We start from the raw sequence: 21,442 nt of genomic DNA, 5'->3' as shown, positions 1-21,442 counted from the left end.
CCGTTTCCTCTTCCATTTTTATTTTGTTTCTCTGCCAGTAGCTTTGATTAAATTGGTGTCTGATGATTGATGTTTAACCTATGTGTGAGTAGTTTTTAGATAATGTATTCCATTTTAATTTCAGAAACCTTAGTGAATCACAAGAAGAAAAGAAATGTATGTTTATTGGCCATATCCAGACCTTTGATAAGGGGCAAAATTTTACCAAATTTGTCTGAATAAGAAAAAAATATTTTTAAATGTGTTGTAACCTCTTAAATTAACATTTTACAAAGTTAGCCATATTTCTGTTTTCTTTTAAATTAGCAGATTTTTTCCATCTTTCAACAATATTCTAATAACAAAGACTCGTTGAAGTTATTATTGCTATCATGCCACCATTTTCCCAAACTATATTACAGTGTGTTATTTCCTCATCATGAAGTACTCCAATAAAATCTTCAGAGAAAAGGAACATTTATTTTTCTTGCTTTGTAGCCATTCTTTGTAGTGTATGTTTTATAGTATTGCAATGCTTCTGATGATTTTAGACTGCAGTAGAGTGAGAAGAGTGTTGTTTTTCAGAGCTCATCAGATAATAAAATAATAAAATCAGAGCTCATAAAAGATGTTATCAGATGCTAAACTGTAAAAGGCAACATCAAAAAGGGGGAAGCGATTTTGCAAAGTGGAATATCTTTTCTGCCACTTCAAGAGTTAATGCCCTTTATGGTTTGTTTTAGGTGTGCATGTGCAGCTGTTGCTGAATTCAGTGGGAATTACGTGTATACAGAAAACAGAATGTGGCTTCTAGAGAGATCCTGTCTTAACCAAAACCATCTTAACTCTAGGCCTCACTCTCCAAATACCTGATGTGCTCAAGTAACATTTGAAATTATCAAGATTCTTTCCAGAAACAGAAAGGCCTCAATTAAAAGCAAGCTTTGTTTTGTCTGCATTATTTGTACTTGACCAAAATTGACCAACATCCCTATGTTTATAAATGTTTTATTTGTAGTAAGCTTTGATGTGTAGAAACAGACATCAGGGCCATCACTGATTAACAAATCTGAATCAAAGCACAACATTTTTTTGTGTCCACACTGGTCACATGAGGCAGACCTCAAGCAGTCAAGCAATCCCCTGTTCACTGTTGGCACTGCGGGCAGTTACTGAGCTGGCTGCTTTTGAAAGCCTATTTTTAAGCTGCCCAGTCTTTCTGAGGACTAGATGTGCTTAGTTTTGACTGACCATGCAGTCTGACTTGCAATTAGATGTGTCATGTAAGCCAAGATGCCAGGTAGCGCTATTAGTATAAGCAACCTTGTCTACAGTGCAGTAAGCTGACCAGTGCTTGGAACTAGAAAAGTCTGGGTATCTCTGTGATTCATTGAGATATTTTAGCATTCATTCTCCCTTTTGATCATGATATTCTACAGTACAGTATTGAAAATGCATACATGGTTTAATTTCTTTCCTATGTGTACAGTGAATATAATTTTGCCAACTATGAATAATGTAAGGTGTTGTATAGTTACTGGTAGCAGCCACTAGAGGGGGGGACCCATTTATATGTCAGCATATATCTTAGTCTTCTATTTTTATATCTATCTATCTATCTGTTTTTTATATATATATATCTGGTTTCAGCATTGTAGCAATACTTAGGTAAAGTTACCACATGATGATGGTTGCAGAAATGATGCAAAATATGTCTCTAATATATGTTTTCTGTATCTTCAGGTGTTGTATTTCACTATCGTGCAGCAACCAGCAGGTATACTCTGAATTTTACACAAGCTCAACAGACTTGTCGGGACAATGGTGCTGTCATAGCCAGCCCAGAACAACTGAAAGCAGCTTATGAAGATGGATTTGAGCAATGTGATGCTGGCTGGTTGTCTGACCAGACTGTTAGGTGAGACATTTAAAACGGTCCTTGACACAGTTTCCCAAAATAAATGTGCATAGAGCCTGTACAGACTTAATATGCTGACTTATCATAATAATAAATATGAACACGCTGCATTTCAGGTATCCAATCAGACATCCAAGAATTGGCTGCTTTGGAGACAAAATGGGAAAGAAAGGAGTCAGAACATACGGGCGCCGTTTTCCTAATGAAACTTATGATGTGTACTGCTATGTGGAACACATGGAAGGTAAGATAGGTCCATATTTACTGCAGATTCTAATGTGGAAAGGCAAAGAAATAGGAAATTCTGTGTAAAATAAGTTTTGGGTGTTTTGAATCTTAAGAGAATTGCTGAATGAAGTGAGCCTATAGTTTGTGGTCCAGCGGACCTTAATTAAAGGCGAATGTGAAGCCTATGAAGAGACAGTCAGGTTTAAAGCTGCTATAGTTAGATGTAGATCTCACAAAAGTTGCTGTTGAAACATCTTATTTTTTGAATGTTATAAAAGGATTTTCAAAGAAATGCATTTCATGTTTGAGAAACTTTATATACTATATATATAAAAAAATGGATATAGTACATGTGCTAACTGTATTATAGTTCATAAAGTACGTAATTAAGGTTTTTACATGTGCACAGTGTAAAATTAGACAGTTACTTAATTACAACCCAAGTCTAATAATACCTTTTTTAAAAAGAAGCATCTCAGCACGCAAAAGAAACTAACAAGCAAACCCAGTGAGGAATCTGGACTTCCTTTAGTAAAATTCTCTGCAGTTCCATAGTACAACACTAGCCTTTGCAAAAGTTGCTAATTAAACATCTTTAATGCAGCAGAGTGGTTATGATTCTGTCTCATGTTGACTTACGAACTATGGATCGTCTTGTGAACCTCGTGGTACCTTGTGATCCATGGTTAGAGTCTATGATTGGTCTTTATTCAATGAAGGCTTTAATGGTAAAAGGAAAAATATGGTAAATTTGTCTATGATTGGGCAGTTCCATCATGCACAAATCTCCATATTGCAGGTGTGATATCATCTTTTCTGACAGTATCTCTTCTGGAAGTGAATATAACTATGTCCTTTCTGGTTCCAGAAACCAGATATCTTTATGCTTAGACATTACTGTGACTAGTTAAATACATATACTTTAAATATAAATCCAGAAATAGCCTTTCCTGTTCTGAGGTTTCGGGTTGGTTTCTTGGTTGTTTTTTTTTGTTTTTTTTTTTTTTTTTTTTTTTTTTTTTTTGCTTTGGCCTGGTTATGCACATGGGAACTTCATGCTGGTAGAAAAATACTTTGCAACCAGGACCAAAGTGTGTTTTCCATTCACTGCAGTTGTCTGAGTGTCACGCTGCTTCTGTTTTGACTGGTTTTTATTCCATGCCAGTTTCACTGTTTCTTTCTTAAGAAATACTTATAGTTCCTAATTAAATATCTTTTGGGCTGATCCTTAACTGATATGCCTTTAGGTTAGTGCTGTAAGTCAGCAGAATGATAAATTAACCATGGCTCTGAACAAGCCTACCTTTGTATATGTACATGCATTTGTAACAAGAAATTGCAAAATTAAGGTACTCAGTGTTTGTATTCTATCTTAGAACAGAAGTATATTAGATCATGCGAGGTTTTCTCCCGCTGATGAGTTACAGGCACTTTAGTCACTGAAATCAATAAGCGTTTTCCTCTTATTTTTAATAGCTGAGGATCTGCCCATGATTATGTCCACCTTGGAGAGATATAAAATACAAGCAATACAAGTCTTGCAAAGACTCAGAAGACATATAAGCCTGAGAACTCTGAAAATTAAGTGACAGCATTTTGGTAGTGCTCAGCATTGTCTTAATTTTACTCATGTTCCATCCCTATCTGTTGGTGAGCACATCTGAACACCTGGAGTTCATAACATTGATCAGTCCTTGAAGGGATTAAATTCCTAATAATCTCTGAATCAGGACTTTCAAATTCGGTTTGAGTCTTTCCTAGCTTACAAAAAGAAGTTTTTTCGAACTTATATCGTTCTTAGATGAAGAGCAATGCCTCATTCCTTTCCTCTTAAGAACAGAGAAGTGTAACTAATATGAAGAAGCTTATCCTGGATACATGTAAGCCAGCAATTTCTCAGGGTCAAATATTCTTACTGAGCTTTTGAAAATAAAAATTAAAAAAAGTCAAAGCTGAAGCCTGTTTCACTGAGGCTGATGTTCTGAGATCAGAACAACCCGGAACTAGGCCGTGAGGTTCAAAGAGGTTGCAACAACTGTGCAGTCTTAGGTGAAGAGGTACATGCATAGGTTTTCAGCTTCTCATGAACACTAATTGATTCTTCTTTGTTACAAATTTTCATTTTCAAAGATTAATAAACTGGCTTTCCTCTCTGGATAGCTATACATTTCTGTCCTGTTGTGGGTGATGATCTGTTTAAACATACGCATGTCTTTGTGGCCTGCTGGATTTTGTATCCAAGCTGGACTGCTTGGATACGAAACCTTCATCATTTAAGAGACGTAAGCTACCACAGAATACTGGGGAGATTTGGTCTATCAACCCAGGTAACAATAAGCACATTCTATTTTACCTTCCTCCTGGCACAGTATCTTGGAAGAATGATTATCTGAGAATCTGTGGAAGAATGATTAAAACAAGTTGCACCTTTCCAGCCTTTGTTTTAAAGGCTTCATAGCCTGGGTCAAGGGTTAAAGATCCAAAATGGCAAGACCTAGAAGAGTTTGTAGGTGTGACTTGAAGACTGTAATTGATCACTTCACCCCTGGGATGTGCTGAAACTCCGCAAGACTGTTACAAAGCCTGTTGTATGGTGGTAGAATGCTCACAGAGACAGGTACAGATTCAGAATGAATCTGATGGCTGCGAGTTTCATTTCCATCCTTCCCAAAGGCAAAGTGTCTTTGACCTCGCCTTTATCTAAACGATTCTTAGAATATGAACTATAAAAATGTTCTAGAATCTTTTCTCCCAAGTTAAGGAAAGAGCACTCCATTTTAGGCTGGCACATATTGTACTTTTTCACTAACAGGTTGTGAGATGAAACAGTGTGATTAATGACAGCTATGTGTCTTGTTATGGTAATAGACAATAGCAATGCTGCTAGAAACATTTTACTGTGTTAGTAAGCTGAATCTGAGAAGAGAGGACAATTCTCTTTACAATTTAACATTGACTTCAAGGAAGCAGAGTTAGGTCAACACTGAGCACGCAGGAAATCTTATCCTTAAGCTACTGAAGTAGCAGGAAGTTTCTGTATGTGCTATGAAGTTTCTGCATTCACTACAGTGAATGAGGTGATTGCCAATTAACTGTAAAACCTCAACCCCTTGTTTTTTCATTTTGTTTTGGTTTTGTTTCAGGGGTTTTTTTGCTTCTTTGTTTCCTGATTATATTGATCAATTTTAATGCCAAAGATACTTTCTTCCCACTTCTTTTCCCAATTTTGGTTTTGTTTTGTTTTTTCCTATTTTCTCAGAAGAACCTTCACAGAAACCTGAGCTGCTGAGCTAGTCTTCCTTTTTAAGATGGGACTAAGGTGCCAAGATGGCTTTGTCTATGTAACAGAAACAGTTTCTGCAAAAAGAAAAGTTAATTACCAATGCAAAGTTTGTTTGAAGTTCCATAACTTCATAATCAATGAGATTACACTTTGAAACCACTCATCCACAGAAGACAGAAAATTAGCTAAAATGTCAACAGATGTTATTGGAAAGTGAACATAGCAGTAAACTAGATCCTGAGGGGTTTATTTAGCCCTATTTTTAACATATTTATACGTTGATAAAAGTCTTATGGTTCAAGATTTAAGGTTATGAAAATTTCTGATTGCTCCGTCCACCAAAGGCTGATTTTGCAAGGTACCCCTTTTCTCTTGTAATGAGCTCTCTCCACAATTCATTAATAACAGCAGATGTTCATGGCACTTAGTATGCTGTAGAACTGTGCTTAAACATTATTTTTTCCATATGAGTTCAAAACTTCGTATCTGCATAGCCTATTCTGACTCAATGCCAAATCTATCCGAATCACTTGCACTAAAATAGGTCCTTATTTGGCAAGCCTGTGTCAGTGGGAAAACTATCCATGGACTAAGATGGTGCTTGATTAATGATATCAGAATCTGGGCCATAATGAGAATGTCATCATGGAAGTCATTGAACAGTTACTGGTCTGTTGGCCCAGCATGTTACCCCAGCAGACCATAAATGGTGGTAGGAATTCTTGCAATACATTTTAAGTGTGTTGAATTTACACTACTAATTTGGGTACTTTCACTGAGGATTTGTAGGAGCAATATCAACCGCCATTTCGGTTTTCTTCCTTTCTGGCCATATGAAATCAGAAAGTTAGCCAGAGACGTGTATTTCTCTATGAAACACAAACTATTTGCTTAAATTAAAACCAGTTGTCTAGGCTAACTCTTACCATTTCCCTGTTCTGAGGAAAGCCAGAGAGATTAAAGCCTGTACAATTGTAAGTTAAATATTTTGAGTTTTGCTAAAGCACACAGGAGAATAATCGTGGGAAGGATATATAATTTCTGAGTTCCTAGTGATAACAATAAGTATCTGGAGTCAAAATATCATTAAATACATGGTCTCTTATTACAAACAGATTTACATTCCTCATATGTGTTTCATCACATATTTCAGTGCAGAATACCTTTAGGAAGGTGATTTCTTAATAAAGAGTTTATTCTGAAGTGATTGAACTGCAAAGGTTTGGATATAACTCTGAGGTCCTCTTAACACCTCCAGCTGAAGTGGTGTCTGCACCAGTGACTTCTACAGAATAATCCCTTGAATGGAAATGGGTGATGGGGAAGGCGGGATTTCTATTCTGATTTCAGATACGTGTGAATATGCTTGACATGGTAGTGCTGTGGTGTCAGAGATGGAGACAAGTGAGATCTGCTCACCAAAGCCCACTGATGAAGTTAGGGGCTGTAAGTATGTGCTGTGAGTTTGTGCTTTGAGCCAAAGCACAAACTACTCCGTGCAGCATTTCTTCTGGCCAAAGCCGGTTAGAAGCCATATATGTCTAAGAAGCATATGTAATATGCAGATGGGGACTCATGCTAAGAAAGTTATTCTGGGGTGGCTGTGGGGAAGTTTATACAGTCTCCCTCCCATGCACTATTTTCTCTCCCACAGTGAGTGCAGGAAAGAAAAAGGAAAAACAAAACCAGATGTCCTTTGAATACTTTCCACCTAGTCTCATGCAGTTTTGCTATTGTCATGAAAATTTCTGTGAGAATAATAATAATACAATAATTTACTACTAATAATTACAGAAGTTATAGTCTAAAATATGGCTTCAGGTGAGAAATTTCTTCTGTGTTTTGGGCAGCTAGAGATCTTCTCCAGAGCCCATTCTGATTCTGGAGCAACAATTTTAAAACTGGGACACTGAGAAAAGTCTTGTCTTTTCTTCCAGGCCTGTGATAGTGTCATGGCCTTTTGCACTAGCTTATGCTGGACACTTCTTCAACCTTGAATTGTGAATGCAGTGTCATGGATCCAAGAGTTCTCTAGAGTGGGGCAGAGCCCAAATAAATAGGATATAATGCAATAGTAGGGTTTTTTTATGCATGGCATTGTATTCGAAGTCACAATGTGATTTGAGGTCATCTTTTGGGAGAATCCAAAACCCCAATGTCTAAATGATTGTTGCAAAAATAAGGAACAAACAAAACAAACAACAACAACAAAAAAAGAATGCAAAGCTCATTTCCCCACTCTGTGTAAGTAAAAGCCAGTAGTTGCCACTTTGCAACTACAGCAGAGCTCTCTAACCTGTTGCCATGCTACTCTTCATGTTTGAGGGGAAGCCTATGGGAAGAGTATATTCTTCCAGTCTTGTCAAATGCAGTGGATTCCTGTTCAGCCTTATTTGCATAGAGTACACCTAAGAGGAGAGTTTAATTAAATCATTACTGATGTATATCAAAAAGAACCCACTAACTTGTTCTAACGTGTAAGAGAAAAAGACTTCTTCAGCTTGTCTATTCTTCTGCTTTAAAATTGAACCTAGATTCAGAGGTCTTTGTGGTTTTAACAGAATCCTCTGGTTGGAAAAGATCTTTAAGATCATGGAGTGCAGCTGTACACCCTGCACTGCCAGGTTCTCTAAACCATGTCCCTCAGTGCCACAGCTACATGTCTTTTGAATACTTCCAGGAATGGGGACTCCACCACCTCCCTGGGCAGCCTGTTCCAGTGCTTTATCATCCTTTCAGTGAAGAAATTCTTCCTAATATCCAGTCTAAATCTTCCCTGGCACAACTTGAGGCCATTTCCTCATCCTATCACCTATTACGTGGGAGAAGAGTCTGACCCCCACCTCGCTGCAACCTCCTTTCAGGTAGTTGCAGGGAGTGATAATTCTCCCCTGAGCCTCATTTTCTCCAGGCTAAACAACTCCAGTTCCCTCAGACACTCCTCATAAAGACTTGTTCTCTAGACCCTTCACCAGCTTCATTGCCCTTCTCTGGACACTCACCAGCATCTCAATGTCCTCTTTAAATGAAGGGCCCAAAACTGGACACAGTGTTTGAGGTGCAGCCTCACCAGTGCTGAGTACAAGAGGACAATCCCTTCCCTCCTCTTGCTGACCACACTATTGCTGATACAAGCCAGGATGCCGTTGTCCTCTTGACCACCTGGACAGATTGCTGGCTCATCTTAAGCTGGCTGTTAATCAGAACGTCCAGGTCTTTTCCTGCTGTGCAGCTTTCCAGCACTCTTCCCCTGTAGCTTTGCAAGGGTATGTTGTGGCCCAAATGCAGGACCTGGCACTTGGTCTTGTACTTTCAGGACTTTCCAGTCCTAGAGAGTGTTTTGCAGTAATTTGTGACTTTATTAAGATACTTCTCTATTAGTCCGGTGTATCAGAGAACCAGCCTTTAACAGTGGCAGGATGGAGGAAGGGAACTGCGACTGAGACAAGGCGTGTTGTCTGTGAAGCCTGGGAAAGATAGGGAAGGCTGGAGCTTGAGTTGGATTATAAAATGGCTAACTATATGTAGCCTTGAAGGTCCCTGCCTGTGGTGGAGACAGATGAAACCTTTTAGGTCTGTCTTGGCCCAAATGTTTTTTTCAGGAATATTCAAGACAAAGGTACTGGTCTCCTTTATCTTCACACGTGTGCAGAGGAGGGATAAATGTGGGCGGCATCTGTTTCTTCCTTGGTGTACGAGCAGCCTAGCAGATCTTTTGGTGGCTGCTGCTGCCTTTTTGCATAGACCTTTTGACCAGAGATAGAAAGAGAGGAGGAAGAAATGGACGTTCTTTGGACACATGGGGTAAATGCTTTAGTCCTCAAAGTGGCCACAGTACTTCTGCTTGTGCACTTGATGGTGTTCTAGAAATTAAGGTTGGACATATTCCATTTCTCTGTGGGGAAAAAAAAGTCATGACGGCAGTGTTTCAGGACTGCTTGAGCTTTGAACTGCCAACCATGCGGCTGTATTCAAATGTTTATAAGAAGCAGTAACACCAGGTTACATCTGCAAATGGTGAAATGTCCTTAGAACATTCTATATAACCTGACCCAGGGCACCCTAATCAGTAACTGTAGTCACAGAACTCTGGAGCTCTAACATCTCCCTAAAGGCATCTTTGCTTGATCAGCTTGGTGGATTCCACCATCTCTAATGAGCAAGTCTGGAGTTCACCACAGACATTATGCTCAAAAAAGGAAAGCTGCCAAATTCTTTATAGGGAATGTTGTTTCTTCTCCTCAAACAAGAACACTACCAATAAGTTAAGATTGAAAGGTACTAGAAATTCTTTGTCTTGTTTTGTTTAAAATTATTGGAGTTGAATGTTTCCCTCTATGGGAATGATTACCTTTTTGTGTATTTAATATCCCTTTGGATATTCTTAAGTCTTTCTTTAGCTGACACTGAAAGTAGTGGAGGTTGTAGAATCTGACCACCTAACCACAAGGTAAAGCTTCTGAGCACCAAATTCCAGATCGGAGAGTAATAATGAAAGCTCCTCTTGCTCTGGGAGAGCAAAATGGAAGAAAAAACTAAGAATATTACAACCAAATAAATATAAGTGTCTCATTAGTATTTGTCATTCCCTCAGAGTGAAAACATTTCATAGGTGGTAGATCAGTCACCAACCACAGCCGTTTATGTGGCACCAGATGTGTCAAAAACACTCAGTGAGAGACTCACTGGTTAGCTCTTAAGCTTCTCTGCTATTTTGGAGAATCCTTCAGACATTTGTAAAACTTTTGTGATGGACTTCCATGTGATGCTGCCTTCTGCCAGGTACCAGTGACATTTAATTCATTTTGTTGTGCCTGTAGGTTATGTGTGATAGAACATGAAGTTAAGCAGATGATGTGCGGCTCTGGGAGGAGAGTGCCACATAGTCAAGCTCAAAGACATTCTCTAGGAAGTAGCAGCCCATCAATCCCTTATCTGTAGTTTCATCTATGGAAAAAGAAATTACTGGTGAGCTCTGTGCTGGAGAGCTTACATCTAGAGTCATTACTTCTACCCTAGTCAATATATGTAGTATGTTGACCCCCGGCTATGGGTCTAGCCTGCTCTTATTTCCGTGCTTGATTTTAAGATGTGTGATTCATGAAATTCACATTTACAAACATGCCCAGCTCAGTGAGATGTCTCTTGATGTGAGAAAATAAGTGAATTAACCTTCAAAGGATGAAGCTTGCTATAAAACCAGCAGATAAGTCTGTGCATCTTAAGCTTTTTCCTGGGGGTTATAGTGAATTAGCTTTTGTCTTCAAGAGAAACCTCTGGCTTCTTCATCTGGTTTTATATATTTGAAAGAGAGAGGAAAAGCATGACTTTCATCAGGTGTCTGTTTTAACCAAGCAAAACAAACACATGTAACAGGAAAATCCTGGATATTCATCAAGTGCTCTGACCACTGTGGTGGGAAGATCAACCTGAAGCTTGGTTTTAAACAGGAGCCAGCAATAATATACATTACATTACTGTGTGCAGTCCAAACATTGTCGTGGTCTCCATTTCACCTCCTGTAGAACTAGTTTCTCTTCATCTGCTGGTCTAAGCCCTGGGGTTTGCCCGCGTAATATTGCTAAGTCACTTGGAGTGTACTCCAGCTATAAAAACATTCCACATTACTTTTAACACACACAAAATTGAATATGCCCCGCTTTGGGGTTGGTGGCTATGTCATTAGTTTATTGACCAAACAAGTTCACTTTCTTAATTTCCTTGTTTCCAGTGTTTTGACTGGGAACTTGAGGTGCTTTCAGACATCATAACAAGGATGCTGGTAGAGCGTGAAAGGATGAATCCTTCTCCTAAGCATGGAATCGTTTGTGCTTCCAAAAATAGCAGTTAATTTTAGAGACTGCATGGATTAAATAGACTTTATTAACTTCACCATTATTTTTTTTACTTTTTAGAGGAAGTTTCTGTGCAAGGGTCAAATCCCTTTCTCTTTGGTACTTTGAAGGAGTCAGGATATTTCAGCTATATTGACTGACATAATGCAAGTCAGGATTGGACCACAAGCCGTTTTGCCGTGGCTTCTTGAAAGCCTCTGTCAGTCTTGAGATTGAGTCCATGAAATAGCTCAGTAGAATCTGAGCTCCATTGTATGATTTTTCCCTAAGTGCTTGGTGGTGCCAGAAGTTCCTAGAGCTTCTTGCTGTCCTTCTTTCTGTAAACAGCACCTTTCTCCACATGCCACCTTCTGTTTCCTGCTCTATTTTCTTTCATTTGTATAGGCTGACCAGGGAACAATGCGGTTTCCAACCCAAGTTCTCACTATGAGAGAAAGAGCCATGTTGACAGTGAAGTAGGGCCAGCACCCTTTTTAGATACGACAAACTGAATTTCTGTATGGCTGTGAGGGGATTATTAAGTAGCATTTCCAGAACATGCACCTAAAATATCAATGGTATAGTAGCCATGACTTTCTGACCAAGGAGGCTGGTGGTAAGCAAACATCTCAACACTAATCATGTCAGAGAGATGACATAGATAGCAAAATATCATTCCTGCACATTTTAAGTGATTGTACTTGCTGAACAAAAACAATAGGTCATGATGAGTTGTCTTTCAGTTGTATGGGTCACCACATCGTGAAAAGCAAAGGCTGCTGTGCATGAAGTGCACGTGCCCACAATCTACTTCAGGTGAGAAGCGCAGGAAAGATTATGCAAAATATCTCATGACATAATTTAGAGCTGCAGTAAATCAAACTGATGCCATTCAGCTGAAGAAGTGTGTAAGTGTTTTAAGCACTGTTTTCTTTCCAAGTGCTCAAAAATTCACAAGAAAACATAAAGGTTTGGGTTTTTTGTTTTTTTGGGTTTTTTTAATAAGGTGATTTTGGAAGTTTGTAGGACAACTTTTAAGTGTTTCTAGATATATATAGCAAGGCCTTTCTTTTTCTCATTTTGTTCCAACACTTATAATGCACATTAAGTACACACTCAGTGATAGAGAATTTTAATTTATTTTCAAACTGTACAGACAGATTGCAGAGTCATATTTCCTAGAGTGAATGACTGCTATTTGCAATTTGACTTCCGCACTTAACTGTTTTTTTTTTGTTTTTTAGTAAGAATTCTAGAGTAATAGAAAAACACTCTTTAAGTGGAACAAATGCAAGCTGCCGTGCTCTAACATTTTTGTGTACTTTCTCTTAAAGTTTGTATTTCTGAAATAAATAAATATTTTTAATTGGGTGACAATAAGGACATTTTGCTGATTGTTCTGACACCTTTTTGCCTTCTTTGTGAATTTGTGTCTTTCTTCACAAATTCTTTAATATACTCAATAGGTGGTGAAGAATGTGACTTTGGACTTCATTACGGGACTGTTCTGGTTAGGATTCATTTTTCCTTAAACACATGGGTTTTTTATCGTTTAGCTTTTTCTAAAATACCCTTTGACAAAGATGGTATCTGTATGATAGCAGCTGACTTTAAGGGATGAACCGAATAAATAAATGTGGGATCGGTAGAAGAGATTCGATAAAAATAAATTCATGCCATTCATCTTTTAAACGTGCAGTATTACCAGTATTGCCTATATGGCCATACTCCAAGGCAAATTTAAGGCAGATTTTCACATAGAAATGCTTTTGTGCAACTTGGATAAGTTCTCTGCAAAATCACCTCTCTTACACAAGAACTGATTGAACGCTGCATTTTGAAGTCTTATAGCAAGACATAACAATTCACTAAATTTCTGTGCTTTAACAGATTGCAGATGACAGCACAGAGGAATAAATACCCCTAACTTTAATGGTGCTATGCACAAGCTCCGTTTGGAGGCACTGATCCACATCAGTTGATGGAATTATTGCCTTGATATTATTCTTTTTTTTGTTTACCCGTTTTCCTGTGTATTCAAAAAGCTTCTCCCAGAAGAAATGTGTTATCATTTGACATTATTTAGTTTTTGATCCATCGTATTTGTCTCTAGAAACCATTAAGATACATTGTTTTTCTTATTTGTCTCCATTTCTTGTCTAACTGGCCTGATATCTGCTAATCAGCTGGGATCATTTTTATATAAATCACGGCTGCTGTGTGAGAGGATAAATTAATAGTCCTCAGAACAGGGCAGGGTGCTCTGGAGAGGTCTTTCTTTATTCCATTATTTCATGATAGTGTTGTTGGGAGAGTATGGTGGGTGGGATAACTGCATTCATCATTCTATATTGGCCGTGATATCAGATCTGCCCCTTGATGCAGAAAAATCTATCTTTCTGCAGAAGCGTTTAATAAAAAAGTACATTAACCATGTGGTCTTAAGAGCTGAATGAAGCATTCTGGTTCTTCTGAGGATGAATAATTCTTCACTTTCTTTACTGGTCCTTCTGCAATAGATGTGCCCTGTCCCTTTACCTCTAAGTTAGAAATTCCCCACAATATGTATAAAACCCCTTACACTATGGAACTGGTATTGTAGTTGATTCAGCTGTAAAAACAAATCAGAGTTTCTACCTAGGAGGAAAAAGAAAATGGGCATGCTACCTCCTTTCACACTTGCATTCCTTTCAAGCCTGAAACAAGCGTAATATTGATGGGAATGAAACTGCTTGAGGTGATGTAGTTGAGATAACTGCAGAGGTAAGATAGATTGCGTGTTCGATATGAATAAGCAGCAGTGACTGTTGTGTTCTGGCCTGCTGTAGCTGAGGAAGAAAATTACGGTCTCGTAACAAATGTTTTGAATTTGCACTGTTTTCTACAGCTGAACATACTGATTTTAGGTTTCACTGGTTCCATCTGAAGTATGAGCAAAAACTAGAAAGAAGACAGTTTAGTGTTTCATTCCCAGGATGTGAATATTAAAGCCTTGATTTTGTTTACAGTCATTGGGTGAATGAGACAAGCAGGCCAACTGCACAATGGTGATTTGTCTTGGAAGTAAAATGTTAGATGTACAATGTGTTTTGTTTCTGTTTCCAATTGGACGGCTATTATTTATAAGTTGTTATTCCATGGAAGCTAAACTATCCTACCAGCATTATGGACTAATTCAGCTTTTTCACACAAAAATGGCTTTGTGCAAGCAACGTGTCTAGTGCATTCCCTCACCTTTGTTTCCCCATGGGGCAAGAGGAAGACTGATGAGAACACATTACAAGCTGCTGTGGAGCAGCCAGTGAAGAACATTTGCTTTTTTGTGTGTGTCTCAATTGAGACTCTAGTGATGAGTAAAAAGGTCAGGTAAGAGGCTTGCAGATCTAAAAGATTTGTTTTAGTGCAAAAGTAAATTCTGTTGGACTGGATTTAATTAGTGCAGTTGAGTTGCAAAGTGTACTCCAGCAGAGGTCACAGGGGAGTTTTAAGGCTGCTTTACCTCTGTCTAGAAACTGAGGGAAGAACTTGATCTTCAGCCACAGTGTACTTCATGTTGTTGGTTCATTCAAATCTGTGACATTTGATTTTCCAACTGTCTGAATTTTATTTTTAAGAAAAAACTATTCAACTGAATTTTGAAAAAAAAAACCCGACTTGCAGGACACTGGCTGGGAAAGGGGAACTAAGCTGACTTGATGGTGGAATGTGATACTCAGTCTTTGTTATCTTTGTTTTCTTCCTCTAGATGAAGTTGTTCATGTCTCAGCCCCCACGAAGTTCACCTTTGAGGAAGCTAAAGAGATGTGTCGGAAAAGAGACGGTGTTCTTGCTTCTGTTGGGAACATGTATGTCGCCTGGAGGAAAGGCTTTGACCAGTGTGACTATGGCTGGCTGGCGGATGGCAGCGTTCGTTACCCAGCCTCAGTGGCAAGGCCCCAGTGTGGTGGAGGTTTACTTGGGGTGAGAACCCTGTATCGCTATGAGAACCAAACAGGCTTTCCTTACCCAGATAGCAAGTTTGATGCCTACTGCTACGAACGTAAGCTCTTTTTTAGTTATGATTTTCCATATGCTTACCATGCTAATCCTGAAAAGTGGGGGTTTTTTGTTATGTGTTTTGTTTGAGTTCCTGCAGTGCACATAGTTTTTAAAAAGTTGTTTTATCACTATGACTTTACAAAAAATAAACAAAAGCCAATCTAAAACAAATGGCTTAAAGTAACATTGGCAGGTAAAAATAGGCAAAAATTTTAAGGTAAGATTTCAGTCTGAGTTGTGTTTAGTGTTTAGTGTTTAGTGTTTAGTGTACCCACAGTAATCCTAAGGCTATGGGTGCTTCATATTTTGGTGCCTGAGTCACCTTGGTATCTTTGTGTCATGTCAGTGAACGTAAGAGCTGAAGAAATGTCCTGTTTGACCAGGCGAATGACTGTGATCTAACTTGATATTCTGTCTCCTGTGATGGCAATAAGAGAGGCTGTTTAGAGACCACATAAAAACCTGGCCATTTTCAGGTCTCTGAGGTGCTAATAATTTGGGGACTATCTCAGGATTGTTCTGTCCCATCATAATTTTTAGGTTTCTAAAGCAATACGTCTTCCATCTCCAGTGCCAGCAGCCTGGTTCTGTATTACTATGCCTCAGCCTATTCTTGAATAAGTTCCTTTTGTCCCAAAAGGTTCACCAGCTTTCTCTTCCCTGTATCATCTCACCCGTGCATCAGTTCCTGATCCTTGACTGTCTCCCAGGCCTTCCTGGAACTGTCAGTGCTTCATAGACCACCACTGTGGAGGTCCTGGCTTAATCTGCCTGGCCTCCTGCAGAGTATTCCTATTCCTTTTCTCTCTGTCATTAGTAATGACTACTTAGGCCTTTCCTGTGCCTCCAGAAACCCATCTGTGCATCTCATGACGTGCAACATGTAAGTTTCTGTGTTGCCCTTTCAAATACCATAGGCCAGCTATCTGTGTCTGATAAGACAGGATCCCATCACCTTGCTTCTATCTATTAAGATCCCATCTATCACAGGAGTGTTCTTTGTGCAAGAGGACACTGACAGTCTTGGAAGGCACATCCCATTTAAGAGATCAGAGTACTTCTTCTGAGATGAATTTCGTGCTTCCCTGTGATTTGCAGCCTCCTCAGCTGCACAGAGAAGTTGGACTGCGCCACTGTTTTTCTGCAGGCCTCTCTGTTCAAGAAAGTTCCCGTGCTTGCAAATAATACTACTGACATTAACAAGAAAAGGCTACTTGTGTGGAGTTCAGATCCTGGTCTTTAACTGTGAATATCTAGTGTTTTGGACTCAGACCTGTAAGTCAGAACTGCTTGAAATGTGCAGCCTCTACTGTCTCAATTTTTGTGCAGGAGGAACCAACTGAAGAAACAGATCTTTCCAACAGACGCTGAAGGCTCCTTTATGAACAAACCTTAGTGCTTGAGAACAAATCCCAACGCCTAGTGTAACATTACAGTCTGGCTGTTCTCAGACAGTCTTTTCTGCAGTATTTTAAAATAGGACTGGTAGGGTTTTTTTCCTTTATTTTTTTGTGGGTAAGATGTTCCAAAACTTTGCATGTGAAAGAAGTCCTAATGGACTTCAAGGGAACTGCCTACAGGAGTAAAGACTAGTTAAGTTCAGGAGTGTGTGCTCTAATCTGTGGAGTTTTATCATATCACTTCTGTTCCACTCCCAAATTGTTTATGATCTGTTTTAATTGTTGTGGATAAAACTGACTTTAATGGGGACAAAATTCATCAGCCCTTCTAAAAGATCAAAGGACACTAACTGTAATCTAGTCTTCAGTTAGGACAAATTCTGACTTACTCTTTGTGTGAATTTTACCTCTTTCAAACAAGATGTACCTTTTCAATGCTCTTTCCGGAAGTTTTCAAGTAACATAATATTTGTGCTAAAAACATCCTTGATAAGTAGCGGATTGCTGCCTTTAGTATATTTCTGCAAACTCTCGCCCTTGATACATAGACAACTAATATTTCATCAGCTGCCAACCCAGGATACAGACAGTCTATGACTATCAACACTTTTACAAGAAAAAAATGTTTAAACAGAACCAAGACAATTTGGTAGACATTGAGCTGGTCTCTAACAATTTTAATTGCACTCAACATTACATTAGAATTAATTAAATGCTCCTAGCTAGATGACAGGTTTTGCCAAGTTTTGCACAGGGGAATGCAGGAGCATAATGCTGAACCATGTACCCTCTTTCAGGATGCCTGTCAGCCACATATTTCAGAAGTTACTGAAAGCTCTCTCTGACTCTCAGAAGGTATTTGAGATCTCACAGGAATGTAACTCTTCATTGCTTTTGCTAAAAGATTTATGCAAGCGGTGAGTAATGAGACTTGCTGCCTAGCATCTTGGTTTTTCACGTCTCAAGCAGTTGCCTGAACCAGCGGCTGTAGAGTGAGTCACTCTTTCTTGTTGGTGCCTTGGAGCCAGTTCCTTTTTTGGGGCATAAAATGAGAGAAGTAAAAAAATGGCTCTACAGTACAGCAGGGAGCTTGAATTTAGATCCTTGTTTCAAATAATCTTTTGTTTGGATGTTTCTTGCAAAACTTCTCATGATCTCTATGTCAAAGTTTCGGTGTATTAGTCCATCACGTAAAGTCCTCTATCACCAAGCTCTGACTGCTTTTAGCTTGATGTGAAGCTTTCACACAGTGATTCCCACCATGCCAGATCACAAAACTGTCTTCTCCATAACTCCAGTCTAGTGCTTATGGCTCTTACTGTGCTTGTTGCCTGTTTCACACTACATTGTTTAGTTTCCCTCCTCTCCTGGATAGAGGAAAAGAAAACAGAAAGTAAAAAGAAAATAAATAAAATAAATAGAGAGAAAATAGAAGTAAAAAGTGATGTTATAACATGCATTTATGAGATGTTGGTCAGCTAAAGGGAAAAAAACAGAGTACCTCTGTGAGCAGGGCAGGATCAAGCCAGCCGTCCAGGTAGCACCAGCGCCGAAGGTCTGCAGCACAGATGTTCATGCAGTGATCTCAGTATTTTTACATCATCTCTGTAAAGTTGCCTCTGCCTCCTGTGTGAAAGCTAGAGAAGTTTCCATTGACTCAGCTCTGAGCGTAATGGCCACATGTTGCACATTTAATTTGAAGTGAAATGGAAGTGATGAAGAACCCGCGTCTGACGCTTTTACTCATGCTGAACAATATTATACTCCCTGATGAACGTCACCAAAATAAATGCCACGTAAAGTATGAGTCCAGTGCTTGAATTTACATATATTCAGAAGCAGTAGATTTGTGGCAAAGCAGATGTCTGTTTGAGTCTCTGCAAAGACCATTTGTATATTTAAGAAAGGGGATATCTCTTCAGCCCTACTTAGAGTTTTCATAGAGTCTCTTGGTGGAAAATCTGAGAATATTAAACTGTAGTTAAAAGAAACCTCAATCTGTATTTTGAACATTTTACTTTTTGAAAGTAATCATATTTATTAAAATATATGGAAAACAGTAACTCAAGCACTAGTTTAAATTAAGCAGCCAAACTGGACATATTTAACAGTACAGTTAAGTTCAGGATTTTAACTTCAGCAATGTTCTGGTTACAGAATTACATTATACAAAATATCTTGACTTTATGAAAATAAAAGTTGCCCAGACTAACAACACATGATTTAAAATCTAAAAATCTTGTTAAAAAAATAAAAAACCTTCTTCACTTTGATCACAAGTGTTTTTCACTCTACAGAAACCACATGGCTCTGAATTTCTGAAACATTATCCGTGTGTTTCATCTCATCCCTCCAAGACTTTTGCCAGACTTTTTAGTTCTTTTCTTCTGAGACATAGCTAATGATCTATCTGATGGGGCTTGAAAATGTTTCAGGTTAGACTTAAGAGTAAGTACTTGGAGATCCTTGGAGGCCATCATCAGAGGAAAAGATTTTCAAGCATTAGCATATAGGATTTATTATCATATTTACAATTTTTAAAAAAAGATAGAACAACTGTTGCTGAACACTTATCTTTGTTTGTAAGAGAATAAAACATTGTATCATAAAAAATATAATTAATGGGTGCCTATATAATAGTTACATAGAGTAATTTAGTATTTACTTAATTCCATCGCTCAGCCCCTAGTCTCGCCAGGTGTAGTTTGTGGGAACCTTGCCACAGACTTCAGCTGACATTGGACGGGGCATTTTAATACTACAGCGTCTGTAGAATAAATTGCACTCCAGAAATGAGCTAATCAAAATATGTACAGGTTTTGTCCTACATACCTGCAACAAAACTGAACTTGATGAACTTCAAACACAGAGGTTGAATTTTGGAAACATAAATCTGCATTTTGCTTAGAAACACTGATTTATTAAAGCAGAATTCTTTCATAGACCTGTATTGATTTTGGCGAATCTTTCAGCGAAACATTTTTTGCTTGGCTCAAAACGTGTGTTGATCATCTTGCTCTGGATTTGACTCATGTTCTCTTTCATTTTGCCTTTGTTTCATGCACCTTTGTTGTTTCTGTAAGCCACTTCAGTTATGCTGCTTCAGTTTGACATCATGTTATCATTTTAGATGGGGATTGGAAAATTGCAGTTCTAAGACAGCATTGCCCTATGTCTTCATTGTGAATAGAGTCCACTTGGTTTTGCTTGTTTTAATACAGTCTCATCAAAAATGTATCCAAGTCAACCACTGCTTGTGACTGAGGGTCTCTCTCTTGGTCCTTCATCTATCTCAAGCTCAATATCAGAGCATGCTTTTATAGAAGAAATACAAGCAGCAACCTTCATAGTATGTAGCAAGACAGATGATGAAAGTGAAGTAGGATGAAAGTGAATTGTCTCTCAGCAAACCTCTCCCCTGCCCACCCCAAAACCTCTCCAAGCAAACCTTCTGTTTCTTGTCAGTTCAAGTAAGACTGTTTCACTAGGACAAGGACGTTTAGTAATGCTTGGAATCACTTGCAAGCAGTGTTCTTCTGTGGAGGACTTCAAAGCAGGAAAAGAGAAGAAAGCCCTTTCTTGGGTCCTACAGTGTGCCCCACCATGATTGCATGCTAAGGCTCAGAAAACGTCAACAGTGCTCAATTTGTCCAGCAGCAGAAAGAAGATTTTTAGGGATAGCTCAAATGCTGGCAGAAGAAATGTTGTCTTCTCTGTTGCTACAAGTGACTTAGTTTGGAAAACTTTGAATAACTAGGCACTTCTGTCCTTCTCACAGCAACCATCGGTAGCTACATGTCCCAGTAATTTCCTGGATGAGGGAATTTTTTCCATCCTGATGTCAGGGACTGTGTTACAGCATTTTTGATCACTTTGGGAATGACTGTAGAATACTGAAGACATAGGGTGTGGTGACACCCAGGGAACAAAATTGTCAATTTGAGGAAAAAGAAAAAAAAAGCATTTAACTTCAATGAAACACAATAGAGTGCTGACTATAATAAAGCCAGTGTCCTCCACTATTTCACAGTCCACATCAGAATGGGTAAAATGCCTTTGAGCAGGAAAGCATCTCAAGATCATGGTCAGAGTCTATATATGGCTGTTGGCTCTGCCTTTGCTTCCTTTCCCCTCTGTTAAGGCAAAGCTATGCACAGGGCTTAAGCTGCTTTATCAAGGCGTCTACCACCAGATAATAACTCTATAGCTCTTATTATTTTGCTAAGAAGGTAGATCTCTGTGCTTCTCTCTGATATGCACTTTAGCAAGACCTACATTGCTGCAGAGATCTCCAATAATATCTTGGACCAGGTGTAGGAGGAATAAAGCCCTGATGCTCTCTGCTGGGTTTATAATCCAGGCAAACATCACAGCGGCTGTACACACTAACAGCTTGCAGCTTGCTTCTTACCCCAGGAAGGAATTTTAAGTCAGTCAAACCACGCTGAGAGCAGCAAGAAGATCTCAGTCCCCTTCAGACAACCCTGTGCCAAGGACCTCATTAGTACTAGAGGAGCAGGAGGAGGCGGTGGTTGTGTGCAGCTTGATCTTTTAAATCGAAGAACAGAGAGAATCGAACAGAGAGAATCTGATTTATCCATCTAGCTGATGTTTGTGGAACAACAGTTTGCAGCCTTGGGAGGTGGAGCTTCACGAGGAGATGCTTCTTTTGCCAAAGCAAGTGAACTTGCATTTATGCGAGTGAATCAAAACTGGGTTCCTCAAGTATAGTTCCTCAGTGTAAACAATGTGGTTGGAGGGA

The 21,442-nt window shown here is 38.9% G+C and overlaps 1 protein-coding gene across 1 annotated transcript in view; it reads left to right on the top strand.

The window, feature by feature from the left end:
* The first annotated feature begins 1,272 nt into the window (after positions 1-1,272).
* LOC104498574 (versican core protein-like) overlaps positions 1,273-21,442 on the top strand; it is an 84,192-nt gene continuing 64,022 nt past the window's right edge. Inside the window, exons 1-4 of the mRNA XM_010141976.1 lie at positions 1,273-1,279; positions 1,723-1,897; positions 2,014-2,141; positions 14,988-15,281. Of these exons, the coding sequence (XP_010140278.1) occupies positions 1,273-1,279; positions 1,723-1,897; positions 2,014-2,141; positions 14,988-15,281 (604 nt within the window). The remainder of the gene's footprint in view (positions 1,280-1,722; positions 1,898-2,013; positions 2,142-14,987; positions 15,282-21,442) is intronic.

This window comes from Buceros rhinoceros, unplaced genomic scaffold (genome assembly GCF_000710305.1).
Source record: "Buceros rhinoceros silvestris isolate BGI_N320 unplaced genomic scaffold, ASM71030v1 scaffold12470, whole genome shotgun sequence".
Taxonomy (NCBI): domain Eukaryota; kingdom Metazoa; phylum Chordata; class Aves; order Bucerotiformes; family Bucerotidae; genus Buceros; species Buceros rhinoceros.
The sequence above is the reverse complement of the archived record's forward strand: the minus strand, read 5'-3'. Positions and strand labels throughout refer to the sequence as shown.